This window comes from Echinops telfairi, unplaced genomic scaffold, assembly GCF_000313985.2.
Source record: "Echinops telfairi isolate 266 unplaced genomic scaffold, ASM31398v2 ScPeMD7_5592;HRSCAF=6446, whole genome shotgun sequence".
NCBI lineage: Eukaryota > Metazoa > Chordata > Mammalia > Afrosoricida > Tenrecidae > Echinops > Echinops telfairi.
In genome coordinates, this window is record NW_022109491.1 from 45,987,807 (window position 1) to 46,012,770 (window position 24,964).

Genomic DNA, 24,964 nt, shown 5'->3' on the forward strand with positions numbered 1-24,964 from the left:
TTGACAGGCTGAACTCCACCCCTTCACTCTTAATAGTCTCAAATTGATACCAGATTATGTAACTACCACATTTTGTTTTCTTTACATTGAGTTCTAATCCACACTGAAGGTTGCAGTCTTTATTTATCAGCAAGTGGTTCAAGCCCCCCTTGCTTTCATCAAGCAGGGCTGTGTCCTCTGCACACCACAAGTTGTTAATAAGTTTTCCTGTTGCCTTGTTCTTCATATATTCCAGCTTCTCAGATTACTTGTTAAAAGTACAGATTAAATGAATATGGTGACATGCAGCTTTCTTGACTTTAAATCACTCAATGTTCCCTTCTTCTATTTGAAAGACTGTCTCGATGCATGTAAGGTTCCACGTGAACACAATGTAAACTTATGTGTTCTTCACCGAATGTCTCAGTGCTCTACACGGTTTGTTATGATCCACACAACTGAAAGCTTTTGAATAGTCACTAAAACACAAATAGATATCTTCCTGAGAGTCTCTGCTTTCAGCCGGGATCCATCTAATGTTACCATGATCGCCCGGATTCTGTGTCCTCGTCTGAATCCTGCTTGAATTTCTGGCAGCTCTCTGTTGATGTACAGCTACAGCCATTGTTGAATTCTCTTAAGAAAATTTTCACTTGCATGTGACATTAATGATACTGTATTAATGGTAATTTCTGCATTCTGTTGGGCCACTTTTCTTTGAAATTGGCACACATATGGATCTCTTCCAATCAGTGGGCCAGGTAACTAGCTGTCCTTCAAATGTCTTTTGCTGTCACCAATGAGTTGTTTCAGGGCCTTTTCAGCTTGTTGAAATGTTTCAGTGGGTATTCTGTGCATTTCCGGCCCCTTGCTCTTGGCTAATACCTTCAGTAAGACTTCTTTTTTCATTACCATTAGTTCTTGAGCATATGCTTTCTCTTAAAATGCCCGAATGTCAACCAGCTAGCTTTAGTAAAGTGACTGTGTATTCATTCTATTGTCTTTTGATGCTTTCTGCATCATTTAATATTTTTCCCATAGAATCTTTCAAAATCACAACTTCAGGCTTGAATTGTTCTCCATTTCTTTCAGATTGAGACATGCTGTGCGTGTTCTTTTTGGTTTTCTAACTCCAGGTCTTTGCACATTTCATTGTAATACTTTCCTTTGTGTTCTTTAGCCTTACTTTAAATTTCTCTTTTCAGCTCTTCTCTTTCATTTCCTCCAGTAGCTTTATTGTTGTTATCAGGTGCAATGAGGAGTCGGTTCTGACGCAGAGCGATCCTGTGTACCACAGAACAAAACACTGCCTGTTTCCGTGGCATCCTCACAACTGTTCTTCTGTTTGAGCCCATTGATGCAGCCACTATGTCCATCCTTCTTGTCAAGAGTTGTATTAGACCAAATTGACTAGAGAAACAAATTCCGAGACATGCATATGTGTGTAAGAGAGAACTTTATATCAAAGAGCAGTTGTATACTGATACAACATCCCAGCCTAATCCAGATCAAATCCATAAGTCCGATATTAGCCCCTAAGTGTGATATCCATAAATCCCTCTTCAGACTCATTCAGTCACATGCAATGATGCAAAACACAGGAAGATCACAGACAGGTGGGTGCAAAGTTGTGGATCGAGTGGTGGTGGAAGCATCTCAGCACTGACACAGGTCTCCACACGGATCCTCGAGCTCTCTGAGTTTCTCAACAACAGGAAGGCGAAACAGAGAGGCTCTCACAGGGCTCAGCAAGTTTCCATGTGACTTGCCCACAGGAGGACAAAAACAGAGCGAGGAAGTTCCCAGAATCCTCATGAGAAGGGCATGCCCACAAGGAGGAATCATCAGTCTGTGACCTGAATGACAGCCTAGACTCCACCCCCGCATTTATTTACCAAATTGACATGAAATTATGTAACTACCACAAGAGTCTTCCACTTTTTTACTGTCCACTTCTTCACCAATCATGATGTCCTCTCCAGGGACTCCTAAGATAGGGCCAACATACATGAGACAAAGTCTCCCCATCTTTGCCGCTAAGGAATATTTTGATTGCACTTGTTCCAAGACAGATTTGCTTGCTCTTTGGCAGTTCGTGGTCCTTTCAATAGTCTTCTCCAACACCACAAGTCAAATGCATCAGTTTGTCTTCAATCTTCCATATTCAACGTCTAACTTTCATATGCATCTAAGGCAATTGAAAATACCATGGCTTGGGTCAGGTGTGCCGTACTCAAAGTCACCTGCTTGCTCTTCAACACTTTAAAGAGGTCTGTGTATCTGGTGTACCCCTTGCAATGCATCATTTGATCTCGTCTGCTACTCCCATGAGCATTGATTACGGATCCAAGCAAGAAAAAATCCTTTTTCACTTTGATTTTTTTTTCTGTTTATCATGATAATACCTATTGGTAGAATTGTAAGGTTTTTTGTTTTTTTCCAGAGGAAAACCATTTGCATTAATGACTCTGTATTCAATAATAAACTTCAGAATATCTTTTGGCAAAAATACACCTTTTCTTTTTTTGTCTTTTTAATGACCTTTGCTATCTTCGTGTAAATATTCTTTTTGGTTTGTTGGTGTGGTTTGGTTTAAAAAAATCATTTTATTGAGAGCTCTTACAATGCTTATTACAATCCATACATCAAGTATCTGGCATATTTGTACATATGTTGCTAGCATTCTTTTCTGGACAGTCATTTTCTATTAAGTCCTTGGTAACAGCTCCTTTTTTCTCCCCTCCTCCCCCCACCGTCATGACCCCTTGATAGATTACAAATTATTATTTCCATATCTCACACCGACCACTGTCTCCCTTTCACATGGTTTCCCTTGTTCTTTCCCCTGGATGGGGTGTGTGGTTGTGTGTTGTTCAGTTCCCCCTTCTCCCCTCACCCCCCCTTTGCCTTCCCATCTGGTATCTCTCTTCCATTCCTGCTCCTGGGTTGTACATCTCCCGAGCTCTTATCGCTTGTCTACGGCTGTGTACGTGCTCCAGTCTAGTCCAAAGCGAGAGGCATCACTGGGGTCCTGGTGTATATATTTGATGTGGGGGTGAGGAAGCCTCAAGGAACTGGAGCATGTAAATGTCACCCCAAAGCTTGTCTGCTCTTCTGTCATTAGTGTTCACTATGTTAAATCAGTTCTTGAGATAGTCTTAAAACTCATGGTTATATTTTGTCTCTCGTGGACTTGTTTTAATTTTCTTCAATTTCAACCGGAAGTTGCATAGGAGCAATTGATGGTCTATTTCATAGTCAGCCTCTTGTCTCGTTTTGTCTGATATTTAATTTCTCCATACTCTCTTCCTATAGGTGTAGAGATGCCAGTGTATTCCATCCATGTGGATAGTATTGGTTTGTGTTGTTGAAAAACATGCTTGCATTTGAAGAAGTAACTGATCTTACAAATTTCTATCATACCTAAACTTTTAAGAGACTTTATTCTTCTTTTAATCATTTTACTAGGGGCTCATACAACTCTTATCACAATCCATATATACATCAATTGTATAAAGCACATTTGTACATTCATTGACCTCATCATTCTCAAAACATTTGCTCTCTACTTAAGCCCCCGGCATTAGGTCCTCATTTTTCCCCTCCCTCCCTCCCCGCTTCTCCCGTCCTCATGAACCCTGGATAATTTATAAATTATTATTTTGTCATATCTTACCCTGTCCGACGTCTCCCTTCACCCACTTTTCTGTTGTCCGTCCCCCAGGGAGGTCACATATAGATACTTGTATTCTGTTCCCTCTTTCCAACTCATTCTCCCTTTACCCTCCCAGTATCGCCACTCACACCACTGGTCCTGAAAGGATCATCCAAACTGGATTCCCTGTATTTTCAGTTCCTATCTGTACCAGTATATCCTCTGGTCTAGCCAGACTTGCAAGGTAGAATTCAGATCATGATAATGGGGTGGGGGTGAGGGGTGGGGAGGAAGCATTTAGGAACTAGAGAAAAGTTGTATTTTTCATCATTGCTACATCGCACCCTGACTGGCTTGTCTCCTCCCCGATACCCTTCTGTAAGGGGATGATTTGTAGGAGACTTTATTCTATAGAAAAATAAAATTCCCTGGAAATTATTAGTGTCAAAAACCAACAAAAGGCCATCATTTTTTTGTTTTTCCTAACAAGTAAGCCACTTATTTCTTTGGATAACACTTTCCACAATCTATGAGGGGTTACCCCCCCCCAAAAAAAACCAAAAATTTCCCCCCCAAAGCTATGTGTTTAAATTTTTTTATAAAACAACCTTATCGCCTTCAAAGTACTCTCCATTATTACTTAATATATTTGCCAAATCTGATTCCATTTTTGGAAACACTTTTCAAGCTCATCTGTTTGGATGGCTGACAGCACCTCCCTCATTTTTCTCTTCACCTCTTCTGCATCATCAAATTGCTGACCTTTCATGTCCCTCTGCATTCACAGTAACAAAAAAGTCTCACAGAGCAGAGCAAGGTCAGGTAAGCAAGGTTCATGTGGCAAGAGAGGCATGCTGTTTTTTCCCAAAACTGGCGCACTGAGATGGCTGCAGGAGCAGGTTCATTGTTGTGGTGGCAAAACCAGCCCCCCCATCTGCCTTTTTTGTCACACGCTGTTAAACAGTCTTTTCAGAACTTCTAAACAGAAAGCATGGTTAACACTATGACCTGGTGGGATGAACTCCAAGTGCACTATGAGTTGACATTTTCATCCCTTCAGGAAGATGACGGACATCCAGAACAAGGTTTGTCATCAATTGACATTTCATCTTTTCTGAAATGAGAGAACCACTCAACTAGTACACTTGAGTTTTTCCCATAGCTCTGACCTTGTAAGTTGTGTTCAACATCACAACAGTTTCTGCAGCATTTTTCCTGAGCAGTACACAAAATTTTACAGCTGTACATTGTTCTCTTAAACATTAAAAAAAAAGAAGTTTAAGTGAAACTGCTTTTATAAAAAAATTTACTGTGGCCAGAGAGAACTTTCCCAGGCAATGCCACTGGATGCATTAATTCAGAGTGAGTTGCTTGATACTTACCTAGTGGGGAAAAATGCGTACTACAAAAGCTCTGCTCCACCCATTGCAATTCTTGGGAGTTCAGGGGGATAACTGAAAAACCAGATATCTATACTTTTTCCTAGATTATGGACTATAGTTGTGGTAGTTACATAATCTGTTGTCAATTTGAGAGGTTGACGAGTGAAGGGGTGGGGCCTGGCCTGTCAATCGGGTCATAGCCAGTGAGGCTTCTGTGTGGGCATGGCTTTCCCCTAAGGATTCTGGGAATCCCAGTATTTCCTCCTTGGTGGCAGGACACACCTCTCTCTCTGCTCACTTCCTTGGAGACTTTCTACTGGCAAGGCTCACTCCCTGGGACACAGTGCAGCTAACAAGACACATGGAACTACATAGTGCCCTTAGCTGGAGGAGCCACATGGACCTACCCTGATGCAACCAGACCTCTGAAGCCAGAAAAGCCACAGAGAGACCCCTGTTAGCACTGAGATGCTTACAACACCACTGGATCCAAAGACTTTATACCCACTGACCTGTGATGGTCCTGTATTCACATCATTGCATGTGTTTCGTGAGTCTGAAGAGGATTTTATCGATGGTATCACATATATGGGCTAATATCGGACTTATGCCTTGGACTGGACTGGGTTGGGATGCTTTCTTAATATGTAATTACCCTTTATATAAAACTCTTTCTTACACACATATGAGTTTCTATGGATTTGTTTCTCTAGTTTACCCGGACTAACACAATAGTACAGAAGTTTTTCATTGCCAAGGGCGTACTGAGTAATTTTTTTTTTTCTGAAAAGGGTGGTAGACCAAATAAGTTTGGGAATCTATGTTCTACACTGTTAATTATGCAGCTAGGCATCCCACCAAAGCAAAGCCTTTGAAGCCCCAAAGTCCCCTAGCATGTGAGGTTATGATCTCACAAAGCCACATCAAGTCACTTTTACTGGGTAATCAGATATTTTTATTATCCCTGCAGCTTCCAGCATGTTCCAGAAATGAGATTAAAATGGAGATTCTTTTCCCATTTGGATAAAAGAAATAATGAGTTAGGGAGTCTTAAGAATTTGTACTTGTTGGTCGTCTTTTTAGAGATGCTTACAGAGATCATGACCCCACACGTTCAAAGCTCTTCTAAACTAGCAGGTTCTGCAGCATATGAAATAGGAAGCCTTATAGAAGATGAGCTGGTAGGCATTGCTGAACGAAAGAGGCCACAACAATACGAAATCACATTGCAGACATTGAACAGTTGGGTTTTAAATGCAGCAAGGAGCAGGTTGATCTAGATTGCAGACATGCGAAATCCACATACTCTGTCATCAGATGTCATTGTCACACACGCACTTTGATCAGAGAGACGGATGAGGCCCTACCTGCTGGGACATTATCAAGTCTTCTCCTTTATGTTGGTCGAGCAGTTGGATGATGATCCATTTGTTCTTTGCCTGAAAATGAGACTTTCACTCTGCTCCCAAGTGCAATATCAGAAATATCAGAAAAGATAGTGAGTATTCACTAGGCTGGAGGGAACTGCAGCTCTGGCCGTATTCTTAGTGGGCCTTGCAAGACTGTGAGAGAGGATGTTGACATTTCTAGCTCTCTTACATTTGCCAGAGTAAATACTGGCAAAGCCCAAAGACATATTTCTTATTTTAAAAAATCATTTTATAGGGAGCTTGTACAGGTTTTATTATACATACGTACATTGTATCAAGCACATTTGTACATTTGTTGCCATCATCATTTTCTTTTTGTTTGTTTTTAAATCATTTTATTGGAGGCTCATCCAACTCTTATCACAATCCATAAATACATCCATTGTATCAAGCACATTTGCACATCTACTGCCATCATCATTTTCAAAACATTTTCTTTCTACCCGAGCCCCCAGTATCAGCTCATTTTTCCCCTCTTTCCCCAACCCACTCTCCTTCATGAACCCTTGATAATTTATAAATTATTATTATTTTTTCATGTCTTACACTGACCGATGTCCTTTCACCCACTTTTCTGTTGTCTGTCCTCCTGGGAGGGAGTTATATGCTGATCATTGTGATAGACTCCCCCTTTATCCCCCCACCTTCCCCTTACTCTTCTGGTATTGCCACTCTCAATATCGGTCCTGAAGGGTTTATCTGTCCTGGGGTCCCTGTGTTTTCAGCTCTTTGTTTGGTTTTTTCCTCCTAGCTCTTATCTGTACCCGTGTACATGCTCTGGTCTAGCTGGATTTGTAAGGTAGAATTAGGGTCATGATAGTGGAGTGTGGGAGGAAACATTATAGAACTAGAGGAAGGTTGTATGTTTCATCGGTGCTATCCCATACCCTGACTCGCTCATCTCCTCCTTGTGACCCTTCTGTAAGGGGATGTTCAATTGCAAAGACATATTTCAAGGAATCTACCTGGGTTTCTAGCATGATGAAAATAACACTGATTCCAAAGCAGTTTCTGACCTGGAAAGTAAAACCTAATGCACGAGTTTTGTTTTCATTGTTGTTTTGTGATGGGAATTTGGTTTGAAAAGTGTGTGTTAGAATTTTCTTCTTTTTTATTTTTTATTTTTTCTTGGCCCAAAGAGAATTTCGTTTCTACACTGCACCCTTATCCTTTGGCGTAGCAAAAAAAACCAATATAATTTTTGGAAAACCACCAAATTTCCTAACCACAAGATCCTCTTGGTTGGCATCTTTCCATTGGTGCTCTACTCTTTGCCAGAAGCTGTGTGAAAGCTTTAGCGGATTTCCACAGAAATGAACATTTTCAAGTCTGTGGATTTCAAATGAGTTTATTTCTCCCAGTGCTCGTAGCTCCTTGAAAGAAGTTTTATTTCCCAGTTCTGCCTCAAACTAGTCTCCCTTCATCCTTAGACCTAATCTTGACAAGTGTGTGAGGGGTGTTTTTTGTTTTCTAGCTAAAGCTACTTCCTATTATTCACTAAAATAAAACACTCAGGCCCTCCTGAAGTTCTTGAAGGTCAGAATTCTTAGGCTCTCATCTCTGAGGTTATGTCCCTGGGATATTCTGTCTCAAAAGACGTAATAGACTCATGCTTTTCCATAGCTAATGTGAGCCCAACTCATTGGGGATCTGGGTAAGTTTATATCTGATTCAGAAAATCTGGCCGAGCTCTGAGTCTGTATTTCAAATAAGGTCTCAAAGATTCTGCAATGCCATACTGTCAGCTATATGCTCAAGGCTGTAAAGCCTCTCTGTTCTTTCCATCCTGCTCCACCTCCTTCCTTTACTGACTCTCCTCTACTCTGATCTACATATAGATTTTATATATTTATGTGTCACCCCCCATGGCAAACATCTCTCACTACCATCGAGTTGATTCCGACTCATAGTGACCCTGTAAGATAGGTAGAATGTCCCTTGTGGGTCTTGAAGATTGGAACTTGTTATAGGAATTGAAAACCTCACCTTTGTCCTGCCAAGCAACTGGTAGTTTCAAGCTGCTGGCCTTGTGGTTAGCAGCCCAACACATAGCCACGAGGCCATCAAGGTTCTTGTACCAGGAGGTATCAAAAGCCAGAAATGACAAACACCCTGGTTGTGAATACAGACTTGTCACTCACATCAGCCCCTGCTCCAACTTCAAACACTCATTAAGCTCCTCCTTGTGCCCACATCAGGTAGGGCGTAGGGGCTGGTGTGAGTGCCAAGTCTGTATCTGTCTTCAGGGCGCATCTATGCCCTAGAAAAGTCAGGGACCCAGAGAAAGCAAGAAGAAAGGCATGCCGTTCCCTCATTGCCACGCATTTGTGCTGCAAGCGTTCCGGGGGGACCAGGGGCTCGAGCTCTCAGAGGACTTGATACGGATGGGATCTGAAGCTGAGTTCTCCAAAGATGATGACGTAAGGAGGCAAGATGTTGGTCAGAGTGAGCAAGGAAGAATGGGAATGAATGAATATGGGTCCAGTATCAATAGATAAATAGCAACGGGTTAACACCTAGCATAGCCATTGGTGATCTGCTAGCAGTACTTAAAGATAGTTATTTGTGTCTCTTCAAACCAGCAGTCACAAATCATACTGTCAGGATGGGATTAGGTTTCTAATTAGAAAAAAATCCATGAGGTGAAAAGTCGGTTTCCAGGAACAAGCCCAACACATTTTCTCGCTCATTCATTTGAGAAGGCTATTAACAGTGAACCATGATTTTAGCTGAATTATGGACTAAAGTATTTGAAAGTAAATTTAACATTACAACAGGTTAGATTATTTTCTAACCTTGCAGTATGAAGATGAGTTCATATTAATGAAATATTCAGTTCTGTTTGTTAACAACAACAACAAAACAAAAACAAGGTAATTTATTAAGTGCTGACTCAAATCTGAAACTAGTAGAGCAAGCTAAGGGGGTGCCTATGAGTAATTCCTGGGGTCTTTGTACTTTAAATAACTTGTCATGGGCACTTGAAAAGTCAGGACCCGCAGTCCCATATTGCTGTTGTCCTTTTTATTTTGAGGGTAGTCACTCTCAAGCCATATAACCTTTCTTAATGTTGCTACTTCCTGGCACTAGAAACTTAACCTTGACACTCATCACGCTCCTCCTGTGCCCACATCAGGTCGGATGCAGAGAGGACATGGCTTCAGGAGCCGTTGTGTCAAGCACACTCAGCTCTGAGGCAGTAGCTACAACAAGGATGACAACCATGCTTAAACTGTGAGCTCTTGACAGACGATTCAGGGTTGAAACTCACAGAGGCTCCTGGGCCTCGGCTTTGGCGAGATCTCAGTCCTGAAATCTCTGTGGAGCGGTTCTGCTCTGTGTATATGGGGCCACACCAAGAGTGGGAGTCAGCTAACCACAAGGAGTCTATCCATAGGCTTAGATTTTAAATTAGTAGCATTTATTAAAAGTTCATAATGAATGCAGTGGGATGAGACTAGTCGCCGCCCTCGATCAATGTGTTTTCCTGTATGGTGGTTGTTACAATTAAAGGACAAGATTCCGTTACTCTGGTTACATTTTAAGTGTACAGTCACAGCCTATAGCTCAGTGCTCCCATACTGGCTGAGGGCTCCCATGCTGGATCACGCAGGTTACAGTATATTTCTGTCCTGATGCAAGTTCTGTTTAGACAGCGCTGCTCCCAAAACTGAACACACTGGGTGTATTTATAGCTAGTGGCAAACAGAAAAGGCAGCTTCTAGAATATGAGCAACACCTTAAGAAACAAAGGGTTAATATGCGTCTCTCAAAAGAGAGGCTACCACTCCGGAATAGACTTACGTCCTAACAGGTAGAGGCAACCTGTGGCCATTCACGTTCCTGTGGCTGAGAACGAAGAGAAGCAGCTGAGTGTAGTGCTTTCGGAGTCCTGTGGTGAGAATGTATTCCTGGTCTAGGACTTTCTCATCAGGCCTTCTCTGTGGTGCTTTGATTGGTTTCTCTTCTCTGTTTCATTTCACCTGAGCCTCTGCAGCTCGCTTTTACGAAGCCCCTCAGGAACTGTTCGGCAGCCCTGGGCCCAGGATGCTGGAAAACGGGCCCAGAACAGTCCCTGAGACACCTGCTTGTTTCGGCAGGAGATTCGGCTATGCTGGCTATGCAGCATAGAGCTTTGTGTTTCTGAATCCACTGTTGCCATGAAGCAAACCACCCTTAAAGTTCAGGGGCCCCCAATAATTGTTAGAAAGTGTCCATTCACGATGACCTTATGTATAACAGGCCCAAACATTGTCAAGCCCGGCACTATTTTCATAATCATTGATACTTATGAATCCAATGTTGCAGCAATTGTGTCAGTCTATCGCATTCGACTTTTTAAGAACATTCATCTGTTAGTGTGTCATACTTTGGTGACTTGTATGTTTCTATGCGGCTGGGAACTCTACCCTCAGTATTTCAAATACCAGCAGGGTCACCTATGGTGGACAAGTTTCAGTGGCACTTGCCGACTAAGACAGTCTAGGAAAATATTCTGGCGATTTACTTCCAGAAATTAGTAATGAACACCTATGAGCCACAGAAGTATCCACTTGCTCTGCTTGGACATCGTCCTCGTGAGGAAAGGATTACAGGAAAATCAATCACATCGTGTTTGGTGAAGTAAAGTGGCTGTGAGGGTAAGGGGCCGTTGGGAGATGGATGGGTGCCAATAACTACAATGATAGGTTCAAACATGCTGGAGAGTAGGAGGGTGATTCAGGACTAGGTAGACTTTGTTCTGTTAGAGATACATTTCCATGAATCAGCCTCAACTCAATAGTAGTTATCAACAACAACAACCTTACGGGGGGGAAAACACTTTAACATCGAATGGATTCGAGTTTGGATCCAGAGTTAAGTAGAATCAGGGCCAATAATGAAGTCTAACACACTATTAAAACACATCCAGTTTTTCAGTGGAGGAGATGAGCAGATAACTAATCACCCAGCTCACATCCATTGAATTCTTAATCATTTGTGGAGGTCTGTATGGTATCAATTATTTGTTGGTGTATAACAAACGATCTCAAAATTTAGTGGCTTAAAACAACAACTATTTTACGTAGTTCCTAATTCTGCGGATCAGCCATTTGAACTCCATTTATTGGGATGATACTGCTGGTGTGGTAAATTCTTAGATAGGGTTGTTTGCATGTCTCGGCTTGGTAGGCTGTGATTCACATTCTCCTGCAGACTAACCAGGATTATCCACTTGGTCATGGAACCGTTCCCAGCATCAGTGAAAGCACAAGACCACTTGAGGCCCAGGCTTAAAACTGGCCTCTGCTGTGTCTGCTATATCCTATTGCTCAGGGCAGGTCCGCTCAGATTCATGGGGTGAGAGAGAGAGATTCCATCTCTTAAGTTGCTCCAAAGATTCATGGGTCATTTTTTTTGCCACCAGACAGATGGATCCAAGATATACAATTTATTGGAATTGAAAATACAGTTTGGTCCACATCCAAATTTCACCATATCGAGGCATCCCAAGGAGTCAAATGGACATGTGAAACTGGAATTCAGAGAAAAATGTCTCTCTCAATTTCTGCCTATGTGGTAGGACATCATGACATGCCATCTGACTTAATGAGATAATATTAAGAGAATACTAACATTGTATGTTCATATATTACGATGGTAACGAGTTATGATCAGTATCACACCAACGATAATTCACAATCTGAATCTCCCAAGAAATCCCCATGACAAGGACCACCTGTCAGTTTCTTTCTAAGGGATAGAGTTGCAGCTGTCAATAACAGTTGTCAACAACAGCTGCAATAATAGTACTAACCTCCAAGTGTCTATAGTTTCATTCTTTCAGGGCACCAAAGTGATTACAAAGATATAATGTGTCATTTGTTCCTATAGGGGTATTTTTATTCAGAATCAGTTGGCCACAAGTGATATAAATAGTAACTGATATATCTTTTCCATAGAATTCAAGTTTTCTATTTCATCTTACCAAGAATTTTAATGCATCACTTTTCCATATTAGACATTTCTCATCTATTCAACTGGTTCAAATTTCTTTTGGATTGATCCTTTGTCCATCTTAGTTGAACTCTATTTTTCTTTATATTTGCCTATGAAAATAGTTTGTTCACTTTCTATCAGCTCATCCACATGACCATAGCTTTGGAAAACATCTAACAATTTCAGTAATAATTACTATCTTTTAATAATGTTTGTATTTGTGAAACCTTATATTTCACAAATAGAAGGTAGTCATCTGTTCTTGTTGAGTTATTGATTTATAATGACTCCACGATGCAAGGTATAAATAGTTCCATAGGGTTTTCTTGGCTGTAATCTTTATTGAAGCAGATCCCCATGTCTATCCCAAGAGGCTTGTAGGTGGTTTGAAACTACTTTAGGTGAACAACTAATTACAAATCAATTGTACTACACAGAGACCTGATAGAAACTGTGACCAAAGTTCCGTAGTTCATATTTCCATTATGAAATCTGAAGCTTCTATATGATTCCCCAAAGAGCATTTTTCCTTGTATGTAAGAGGTGTCAAAAAGATGAGGTTAGCATGGAGCAGAATCAAATCCATGATAAGGGTAACAATGCAGCTTACTTCAACAGTAAGGGAATACTTCTTAGTCCTGTCCTCTGGGTTCGGAGTAGGTTTATCTAGGGAAATACAACGTGTCAAACATCAAACTTAGTGCTTTAAATATAATGTTTTATTCCTCAATGCAAGTGCTCCATTTCAGCACCATAACCTGAACGCTTAGATAAAATTACCCAGCCCACAGGTATTCTAAGCACCAGGACTGAGAGTGGAGCTTAATAGAAAAAAATGCACAGAAAATATATATATTGCCTAAGGGCTCCAAGTTTATTGCATTTGGATGAAGAAGGTTCCTTACCCTGTGCTATGCAGGTGGTATAACTTTGTTTGCTGAAAATGATGAGGACTTGAAGCACTTGCTAGTGGAAAGCAAAGAATGCAGCCTTCAATAAAGATTAAATCTCAATTTAAAGAAAACCAAAATCCTTACAACTGGGGAAATAAACAACATCAGGATAAGTAGAGAAAATATTGAAGTTGACAAGGATTATATTTCACTTCCACTCATAATCAATGCTCATGGAAGTAACAGCTAAAAATTCAAATAACATATTGCATCAGGAAAATATGCTGCAAAAATATCTCAAAGTATAAAAGGGCAAAGATGACACCCGGGGCTATAAGGTGTACCTGACTCAAGTTATGGTATTTTCAGTAGCTTCATAACTGTGAGAATTGGACAGTGAAAAAGGAAGGAGAGTAACTGAGGATTTTCGGGACCAAGACTTCATTCTTTGTGTTTGTATACTTTTTCCTTCTAGATTAACAGTAGCCCTGTCCCTGAAGTTTATGAGTTGTTTAATCTTACTTCAAAAACAAGAGACTAACACCCACTGACCTATCCCTGGGAGGAGGGTTGAAAGAGAAATAAGCAGTGATCATCAGGGACTACACATGGAAGTGGAGCTGGCATATAAATTGTTATTTCATCCACAACTTCATTTACTATTCACAGAAGTGGATTATGTCAGCCTCTCTTAACTGGTTTGTCAAAAATCGGTATCAGTAGGCGGTACGATTCTGTAAAGAAGGAAAGAGAGATCTTTGACTTTGCATAAAAGGAACGTAGGTTATGAGAAACAACCAAGGGAAGAATGTATTGTACGTGAACAACATTTAAAAATTCTTCCACCACATTAGTTAGCAGAAAGGAGAACCAAGGTTCCTTCCCCTAAGAAGCATGTCTAGCTATGTGATTTATGAAATATTTGGTTTTCTCATGCACTGAACATATAAATACTGTATAATGATAAGTGAAAGCATTCACACAGGAAAAACCTCATTTTAACTATAAGAAACATCTTTAAAAGCTGTCAAGAAGAACAGACACGCTAAGGAAGTACCTTCAGCTTTTAAAGGAGAGACTGTATATATCATTGACCAATATGGAGAATCAATCTTAGAGGTGCTTAATAGTTGTGCAAGGTGCTGTGGAAAGCACAGAAAGTTCTCGTTTGAATCAACTTGACCAGCTAGAGGCAGGGAAGATGGTAAGAGGATAAAGCAGTAGACAATCCGAAAGTAAGTTTAAAACAGTGTTGTGGATTTGAAATTTTCTAGTACATTGTAAGTTTTGTGACAAGAAGAAGCCATCCAAAAAGCTCGATAGCAGGCCTCCACAGCTGACTTGAATAATGTGGGAGATTTGTTAGAGCTGCCCCAGTCTTCCTCACAGCCTGAGTGCAGGGCTGTGGAGCTCCAGCGCACCGGAGCAAATGACCTACACACACTGAAGGCCCTGGGTTCAGACTGCTTCTCAGCGTGGAGAGCGCAGGGGACAGAAATAACGATGCCAACCTCACAGTGCCCCGTTGCCATTATAAGGAAGTATCACACAGCACAAGTTTCTCTTTGACAGTTCTGGACTCAGAGCTCTAAAAATCAAGGTAGAGCAACGCTACATTCCTTCTGGAAGCTTCTATTTCTTATTCTCTAGGAGAAACGATTTCTTTCTTTTTCAGCTTCTTGAAGCCACCTGCATTTCTTACTTCCAGACTCTTCCTTGTATAATTCCATTTATTTATTTTTTGCTTCATTGGTTACATCTACCACTAATTCATCTGATTCTCCTGCCTGTTTTTTTATAAGGGCCCTTGTGCTTATATTGAACCCACCTGAATAATACAAAATAATTTGCCAGTCTAAGATCTGCATCTTAATCACATCTGTGAAGTGCAGGCAGTACTAGGGTTTCATTGTTGTTGTTGTTGTTAGTTGCCATAGCGACGATTCCAACTCAGGGACCCTGTGATACAATCGAATGAAACAGCACTTGGACCTGTTCCATCCTCATCATTGTTCTTGTGTTTGAGCCTGTTGCAGCCACTGTGTCAACCCAGCTTGGTGAGCATATTCTTCTTTTCTGCTGCCCCTCTACTTTACCAAGCACGATGTCATTTTCCGGTGGCTACTCTTTCCTGATAACGTGTCCAAAGTTCATATAACAAAATATCACCATCGTTGCTTCTAAGGAGTATTCTGGCTGTACTTTCCCAAGACAGATTTGTTTTGTAGTCCTTGGGACTTTCAGTGATCTTTGACAGCACCATAATTCAAACGCATCAATTCTTCTTTGGTCTATCTTATTCAATGTACAACTTTCATGTGCATAAGAAGCAATTAAAAACACCATTTTAGGGGAGAGTACCTTAGTCCTCAAAGTAACAGCCTTGCTGTTCAGTACTTTATTTTTTAAAATCAATTTATTGGGGACTCTTACAAAGATTATAGCAATCCATACATCAATTATATCAAGTGAATTTGTACAGATACTGCCATTATTATTTTCAAGATATTATCTTTCTTCTTAAGCCCTTTGAGATCAGCTCTTTATTCCCTCCCTCAGCCACCCTACCACCTTCATGAACCCTTAATAAATTATATATTATCATAATAATTATTATTTATATCTTACATTGTCTGATGTATCCCTCCACCTACAATTCTGTTATTCATCCCCGTCAAGGTGGGTTATACAGCCATCGTTGCTATCAATTCCCCCTTTCTCCCCTTCCCCTTTCTTCCTACCCATACCCTCATGGAATCATTTCTCCCATTACTGTTTCTGAGGGGTTTATCCATCCTAGATTTCATGTATCGAAAGCTTTTATCTGTAACGATGTATATACACTGGTCTAGTAGGATTTGTGAGGCAGAACTGAGTGTGGGGGGGAGGGGGCTGGTATTAAAGTACTAGTTGTTCTTTATGTTATGTGTTTCATCGATGCTGTACTACGCCCAGGATGTATCTTCTCTTCTGTGTGGCTCTTCTGTGAGGGAATGTCCAATTAGCAACAGATGGGACTTGGGTCTGCACTCTGATCCCTCTTCTTCACATTGGTATGATTGTTTTTATACTTCTGACACCTGTTCCTGTCGACACCTCATGATCACAAAGGCTGGGGTGTTTCTTCCATGTGGGCTTAGTCGTTCCCCTGCTAGATGGTTGCTTGTTTGACTTCAAGCCTTTAAGACTCCAGATGCCATATCTTTTAGTAGCCAGGCACCATCCATTTCTTTACCACATTTGCTTATGCACCCATTTTGTCTTCAGCGATCATGTTGGGAAGGTGAGTATCACACAGTGCCACATTATTAGAACAAAGTGTTCTTGTGTCAAGGAAAGACTTGAGTAGAGGCCCAAAGTTACCATCTACTACCATAATATATTAACATATAAATATATGTACATACACCAATACCCCTATCTTTATATATTAACATATTTACATATATACATGTCTATATTTATACCTCTGTATACAGTTTATACTTCCTAGTTATTTCCTTTTACTTTCCTCTTCCCCCATTATCATGTTCACCCCTCATTCACCTCTCAGTAATTCCTCTCGGCTACATTACACTTGATCAAACACCACCAGGAACTCTGCACCCTCCTGGGTGTCACTTTTAGATCTCTTGTTGTTCCCCTGTCCCTGACATTATTGACTCACTGCTCCCTTCCCCCCACCTCCTCCTCTCCCAGGCCCCCTGGAACTGTCCTCCTGTTGCTTTCTCCTCAGGATTGCTTATCCTGCCTATCTTATATAGACATTAAATGAATGAATGAATAATAGCAATAACAAAAACACCCTATTAACAGGTCCAGGTCTATCTGTTGACCTTTATGATATGAATATCCCCCAACCAGGTCGGGTGAGGCACCAAATATTGCCCCTTGAGTCAGAAGTGTGTTTTGGAGATTCCTCATGGACTTCCTGACTTTGCTCCCATCGTTGATCTGTTATGCTCCCTTCTTGATTCATACCACTATAGGGGATCAGACCGGACATACTCCCCCTACCCACACTGTGTCTCCTGTATGGTCTTCTGTAGCACTGTGATCCAGTGAGGGGATGTTGTGTCTTGAACTCGGGCCGGCCCTACAGTCCTCTCTGTGCATAAGCTGCTCTGAGTTGGAATGTCTTGCTCAAGGCTTGGCTCTCTGTGCATAAACTGCTCTGAGTTGGAATGTCTCGCTCAAGGCTTGGTGTGCCAAGATGAGGTGTCTCTGTCTGTTTCTCTCTCTCTCTCTCTCTCTCCATATATATATATCTCCCATGCCATTCTCCCCAGCCTGTATCTTCAGTGCTGTCCTCTGCAGCACATTCTTCTAGGGAGGGGCTTGCCCTAACTCGGATTGGGTCCAGCCCTGCTGTCCTTTCTGTTAATAAGCTGCTCCATGCAGACATGCTGCCCTCAAGGCTTGGTGCACAGGAACGAGGTCTGCATTCTCTCTCCTTTTCCAGTAGAGACATAAACAATACCTTCCTTGTGGGTGGATTAGTGCCCTGCTAACCCAAAGCCATCGTCTTTTTTTTTCTTCCTCCTCCGTGTCCTTAAAGGTATGGGAGAGATAGGAAAGATGTCTTTCAGCCCTGATGCTATCTCCATCTTTTTTTTTTTGGATGCCATATGCACCCCTGGTTTTGGTCTGATCCTTGCCAGAGGGCCTGGACCTTAAACCAGAAATTATTAACTTACATTTCCTCTATGCCCATTGTGCTGTTTGAACTGACCTCAGGGGACTCATGTTGTACTTGTCCTTTTGTGCTTGTCTGGCTTTGCTTACCATAATTTCCTCCAACTCCTCCCATGAGACAATAGGCTTCATGCTTTCATCACTGCTTTTTAGGGACATGCCATACTCCATTGTGTGTATATACGGGAGTTTTGTAATGTTTGTCTATTGATGGAAATTTAGATTGTTTCCAATTCTTTGCTATTGTGAACTGTACCAAAATGAACATTGGAGCACAGATGTCTGGTCATGTATATTTCTTACTTCTTTTAGGTATATGCCCAGTAAAGGGACTGCTGGGTTGTAAGGTAACTTGACTTCCATTTGCTTTACGTATTGCCAAATCGCTTTCCACAGTGACTGAATGTACCTACAAGACCACCAGCAATGGATGAGAGATCCTGTCCTCACCACACCTCCTCCAACATTTGTTGCTTTCTGATTTTTTTAAATTGGGCTGTCTTTGAGGGTGTTGCTTTTCTGTGCTTTGAAGAGGCTTTGTGCAGTAGATTCACCCAATGCAGTGTGTCCTTTGATCTCTTGACAACTATTTCCATGCTCAGTGATTATGGATTCAAGCAAGATGAAATCCTGGACAACTTCAGTCTTTCTCATGATGTTATCATGATGTTAGCTATTAATCCAGCTGTGAGAATTTTGGTTTCCTTTACAATTAATCGTAATCCATACTGAAAGCTGCAATCCTTGATCTTTATCAGCACGTGCTTCACACCTTCTTCACCTTCAGCAAGCAAATTTGTGCCATCTGTTTATAGTTGTGCAATCCTGTTTATGGTTGTTTCAGTTCTTGTTTATACCATCTAGCTTCTCTGGTTATCTTCTCAGCATAGTTGGAACAATTATGATGAGAGGATACAACCTGGGTACACATCCTTCTTAATTTTAAACCATTGCAGTGTTCCCTTGTTATGTTAACTGAACTGCCTCTTGGTCTGTGTACAGATTCTACGTGCACACAAGAGTTCTGGAATTCCCATTCTTCTCAAAACTATCCATACTTTGTTATGAGCCAAATAGTAGAATGCCTTTGCCTCGTCATAAACCACAAGTAAACATTTTTCTGGTATTCTCTGCTTTCAACCAAGGTCCATCTAACACAAGCAGTGATATCTTTTGTTCTATGTCCTCTTCTGAATCTGGCTGGGATCTCTGGCAGCTCTCTGTGATCTTCAGCAAAATTTTACTTCCATATGATATTAATAATATTATTCTATAATTTTCACATTCTGTTGGCTCATATTTCTTTGGAATGGATAGAGACATGGATCTCTTCCAGTTTGTTGGCCAGGTAGTGTGTTCCAAATTTCTTGGCATAGATGAGTGATTATTTCATCAGCTTGTTTAAACATTTCATTTGGTATTTCATCAATTCCTGGGGCCTTGTTTTTGGCTAATACCTTCAGTGAAACTTGGACTTCTTCCTTCAGTACCGTTGATGTGAAGGTACAACTAACACCTGCTACCACACAGAGCATGTCTTCCATGAGTTCTTTTAACTGACATTAAACAACATACCCACATCACTGAAAATCCTTAAGATTTAGAACAACTGTTTTCATTTGCTTAAACATTTTTTTATGCTCCAGCCTTGTTCAATATTTTGCCCATAGAATCTTTCAATATTTGTGCACATAGAATCTTTCAATATTGTAACTCAAGGCTTGAATTTTTTCTTTAGTTTTTCAGTTTAAGATATGCTATGCATGTTCTCCCTTTTTGGTTTTCTAACTCTAGGTCTTAGTGATTACATGTTGAGCTGCTAATTACAAGGTCTGTAGTTCAAACCCACCAGTTGATCTGTGGGAGAAAGACCTGACTTCCACTCCTATTAAGAGTTACAATCTCGTAAACCTATAGGGGCAGTTCTATTCTCTCCTGTAGGGTTACTATGAGTCAGAATTGACTCAGTGGCAGTGAGCCTAGAGGTCTTGTACGTTTAATTATAATATTTTACTTTGTCTTCTCTGGCATGTTTCAGAGTCTTTTCAGACAGCCACTTGGATCTTTTCTTTCTTTCCTGTTGTTTTAATGACCTTTGTTTTCTTCATGTGTGATGTCTTGTTGTCACCCCCTAGCTTATCAGGTCTTCTCTCATTAGTGTTCAATGCATCAAAGCTGTTCTTGAGATGTTCTTGAAATTCAATAGGGATGTACCCAAGGTCATACATTGGCTCTCATGATCTTTTTAAATTTTATTCAGCTTCCATTTGAATTTACATATGAGCAATTAACGGTCTCTTCCACAGTTGGTGCCTGGCCTTGTTTTGGCTGCTGATTTTGAGCATCTCCATTTTTTCTTCCCACATATGTAGTCAATCTGACTACTGTATTCCATCTGGAAAAGTCCATGAGTATAGTCACATGTTCTGTTGTTGCAAAAAAGGTTTTTGCAATGAACAAGCCGTGGGTCTTGCAAAATTCTATCATGCAATCTGCAGCTTAATTTCTATCGCCGCACCCATAGTTTACAGGTACTCGTCCTTCCCCTTTGCTTCCAACTTGTACATTCCAACACCAATAATTACCAGTGTGTCTTGATGGCATCTTTGGTCAAATTCGGACTGAAGATGGTGGTAAAGTTCTTCAGCTTCATCACTATCTTTCCTGGTTGGTGCATACATTTGAATAATAGTTATATTGATTGGAGTTCCCTGAAGGTGGATAGATATAATGCTAGGACAGAGCATTATATTTTAAAAAGTATCTTGACATTTACTTTTGACAACAAATGCAGAACCATTCCTCTTGATTGTGTCCTTCCTGGCATCGTAAACCATATTACTTTCTGATTAGAAATGCCCAGACCAGACCATTTCCGCTCACGAATGCCTAGGATATTGATCCTAGGCATTCCATTTCACTTTATACATTCAGTTTTCCTAGCTGAATGCTTCATACATTCCACTTTACTCCCACAAGCTTTTCTCCATTCACAGCACCATGGTAGACTGTACTTTGAGGAAGAAACTCCTCTTTTCTATATGAGAGGCCTATCCTATGGCACTGTCTCTGATCATGGTCTGCTTCCGTTCATTAGGCCCTCGGCATCCGACAATGTTTGGGTTCTATGCATAGGTTTTCAAAGGCTGCTTCACCTGAAGTGAATAGTTGATTTCTCTTGGTAATCTGTTCTGAGTCTGGAAGCTCCATGCTTCCAGTAACCCTGGAAATGCCAGTGGCATAGCTTCCAGCATCACGGTAACACACAACTCACGACAGTATGACAAACTGACAGACAAGTGGTGGGCCTAGAGATTATCAACATGCATTGATTGGCAGACTGATTGGGTTGAGGGACAGGAAGCAGAAATAACAGATTTTTTGTTTGTTTGTTTCTAGTGGACAGACTTGCAGGACTTTCAGTTTCTTATTTGCACTCATCTAATGTCCTGTTTTTCTCCTTTCTTTTAGGTAGTGGCTCTTTCCTCCTGGTGCCTGCTGAGAGATTCAATTTACTACACAATGTCTGTGATTGCACTCATTATGGTAAGTATTTAATATCTAACTTCTCTAACCAAGGGATCTTTCCCTGAATAATACTAATGTGTCATAAACCACTGAAATTGAGTCAATTCCACATCATAGTGACACTGCATATGGTTTCTGAAGCTTTAAGTCTTCTGAAGACCAAGAAGCCTCTTCTTTCTTCCTCAACACAGCTGGTAGGTTTGAACCACCAACCTTGTGGTTAGCAGTCCAGTTCTTCTTGACAGTGCCATCAGTATCGTTAGAATTTCTAAAGCTTTTTATTGTGAATCAGATAAAGGTTCCAGAGAAGATCGTCAGTCTTCCATTGAACAATTCATACAGCGTTTTGTTTTTGTTTTTTTGAGTTGTTTTCCTTCTTCTTCTTTTTTTTTTTTTAACATTTTATTAGGGGCTCATACAACTGTTATCCGTCATACAGCTTTTTTCAACTCATGCACTGCAGTCCCCTCAGTGGACCATCACTTAGTCTGCTTTCTCCCTGTGTCTTCTATTTCCATCTTTCTTTCTTTCCTAACTCCTGGAACTTTATTTTTTGGTAAATACTTCCCTTTCGATCTTAAATGGTTGATCATTTTACAACAGGGGTATTTAATTCCAGAGCTGAAGGGGGAATAAGGGCTATAATCTCAGGGTTCCCGCCTCTCTCTATCTGACCAGTAGGGTTGGTCTCTTTTATGACAGTTTGGTGCTGAGAACAGAAGCTTTGATTCAAGTTATCTGGTTTGAAAGGATTCCTGTAGTCTTTTCTTATGGCCTTTCTGACCATTCTTTGTCGTGGGCTCTTCCATAACCCGTTCAGTGCCAGAATTGGACCTTACTTCTCCATTCTTCTCACTAAACACTCTCCCAAAATAGCTGTTCTGATCCCAGACCAGAGCCTATTACTTGTGCTGACAATCCTACATCTGTACTCTTAGCAATGACATCTCCAGTCAGAGTCACTAGACATCTTCCTGTCCCAAACTCTGTGTGTCTCTAACTGAGCTTATGTTTCCCAAGACTGCACAGTCTTTCACTCCATTCACATCCCAGTCACCCAATCTTGGAATGATAGTAAATTGACCTTTCTGACAACTGTCACCATATATATGTGGTTTAATACCACCACTTGTCTGTCAGTTTACCATACTGTAGTGGCTTATGTATTGCTGTGATGCTGAAAGCTATGTTATTGGTATTTCAAATGCCAGCAGGGTCACCCAAAATGAATGGATTTCAGTGGATGTTTCAGCCTAAGACCAGTCAATGAAGAAGCATTCTGCAGACTAAGAACAGACAATGAAGAGTATGTGGAACAAGGCATATTATTGCTAATGTTAGATGGATCTTCATAGAAAGCACAGAATACTAGAAAGAGATTTACTTGTCTTTCATTGACTATGCTAAGGCATTCGACTGTGTGGATCATAACAAACTGGATAACCCTGAGAATAATGGGAATTCCAGAACACTTCATTGTGTTCATGCAAAACTTGTACATGGATCAAGAGCCAATTCTGAGAATGGAACAGGGAATACTGCATTGTTTAAAATCAGGAAAGATGTACAACAGGGTTATATCCCCTTACCATACTTGATCTATATGCTAAGCAAATAATCAGAGAACATCAGGATTGGAGGAAAGCTTATTAACAACCTCCCATATGCACATGACACACTTGGCTTGCTGAAAGGGAGGAGGACTTGAAGCACTTGCTGATGAAAATCAAGGATTGCTGCCTTCAGTAGGGATTACAACTGAACGAAAAGAAGACCAAAATCTTTAGAACTGGAGTAATAGATAACATCATGATCAATGGCGAAAAGTTTGAAGTTGTGAAGGATTTTGTCTTGATTTGATCCACAGTTAATGCTCATAGAAGCTATAGTCAAGAAATCAAAAGATGAGTTGCATTAGGTAAATCTATTGTGAAAACCTCTTTAGAGTATTGAAAAACAGGGAGTTTACTTTGAGGACTGAGGCACACCTGACCCAAGCCAGGGTATTTTCCATTGCCTAATATGCATGTGAAATTTGGACATTGGATAAAAAAGATCAGAAAAAGAATTGGTGCACTTGAACTATAGTGCTGAAGAAGAACATTGAAAGTACCATGGAATATTAAAAGGACAAATAGATCTATCTTGAAAGAAATCCAGAGTGCTTCTTTGAAGCAAGGATGGCAAGGCTTCATCTTATATACGTATATACTTTATATTGTATATTGTCAGGAGAGACCAGTTCCTGCAGAAGGACATCATGTTTGGTAGAGAGGTGACAAAGGAGGGGGAGGCCCTCAAGGAGATGAATTGGCACCATGGCTACAACAATGGGTTGAAAAATAAGAGCAATTTGGAGTATGGCTCAGGACCGGGCAATACGTCATTCTGTTGTGCATAAGGTCACTGTGAGTTGGAACTAACCCAGTGACACCTAACAACAGCACTGGGTTTAATATTCCTGTGGTTTTCACATCCTCAAACTCTCCTGTGTTAGACGGAGTTGTCTAGAGAAACAAACCCAGTGACACTCATATATATATGAAAGAGCGTTAGATCAAAAAAAGAATCTTCTATCAAGAAGACATCCCAGCCCAGTCCAACTCAAGTCTACAAGTCTGATGCAAGCCAAGGCCATCTTCAGACTCATATAGGGGCAGTCTGATGTGGCAGAAAGGTGAAGTGGGAATCGGGGATCTCCCAGGCCAGTAGGTGCAGAGTTGCATGATCCAAAGTTGGTGGAAACATGGCAGGGCAGTGAAAGCTCTCAGCGTTGCATGGCCTACCTAGGGCCAGCCCTAGAGGCAGGAAGAGTCCGAGCAAGCAGAAAGGCAGAGGGGCAGAGAAAGGGAGAGATGTTCCCCATTTCTCTCTATAGGAAGGCCACGCCCCCAACAAGGCATCATTAGGCTGTGACCTGATTGACAAGCTGAACGCCACCCCTCAACTGTCATGTGAATTCAAGTGAATATAAAATCATCCAACTACCCATCTCCCCACTACATGCCTCAACACACACACACTCACACACACCAGAATATATTAAAAACCGAAACATGAAAACTATAACCATAAAATAATTAGAGAAAAATGCTATGGAATTCTGTCAGGATTGTCCTTCTCAGAGCCACAGAAGGTGGGTGAGCCCCTGAAATAATTCTTAAACTTTATGCTAAAAATAGTCATCTTAAAACCAGATTAAATTTACCGTAACGAATAAAGAATGTCTGCCTTAAGCATTGTTCTCATTGAAGATTTAGCTCTATGGGATCAAGTGGACACCAAACTACTTGCAGTGTCAGGAAACTTAGTCTATGGTAATGAATGAGGAACAACGTAGCAAAGGAAGGTTTGCACAACTTGAAGAGTGTGGTCAGTGTTACTCAATTGGACATGTTGAAGTTTTATATATTTGGTGTACCT

At 40.9% G+C, this 24,964-nt stretch overlaps 1 protein-coding gene across 1 annotated transcript in view; it reads left to right on the forward strand.

Moving 5' to 3' along the window:
• Window positions 1–24,964, forward strand: part of SLC24A3 (solute carrier family 24 member 3) — a 422,380-nt gene that overhangs the window by 328,972 nt on the left and 68,444 nt on the right. Inside the window, exon 7 of the mRNA XM_045295261.1 lies at window positions 21,485–21,559. Within this exon, the coding sequence (XP_045151196.1) occupies window positions 21,485–21,559 (75 nt within the window). The remainder of the gene's footprint in view (window positions 1–21,484; window positions 21,560–24,964) is intronic.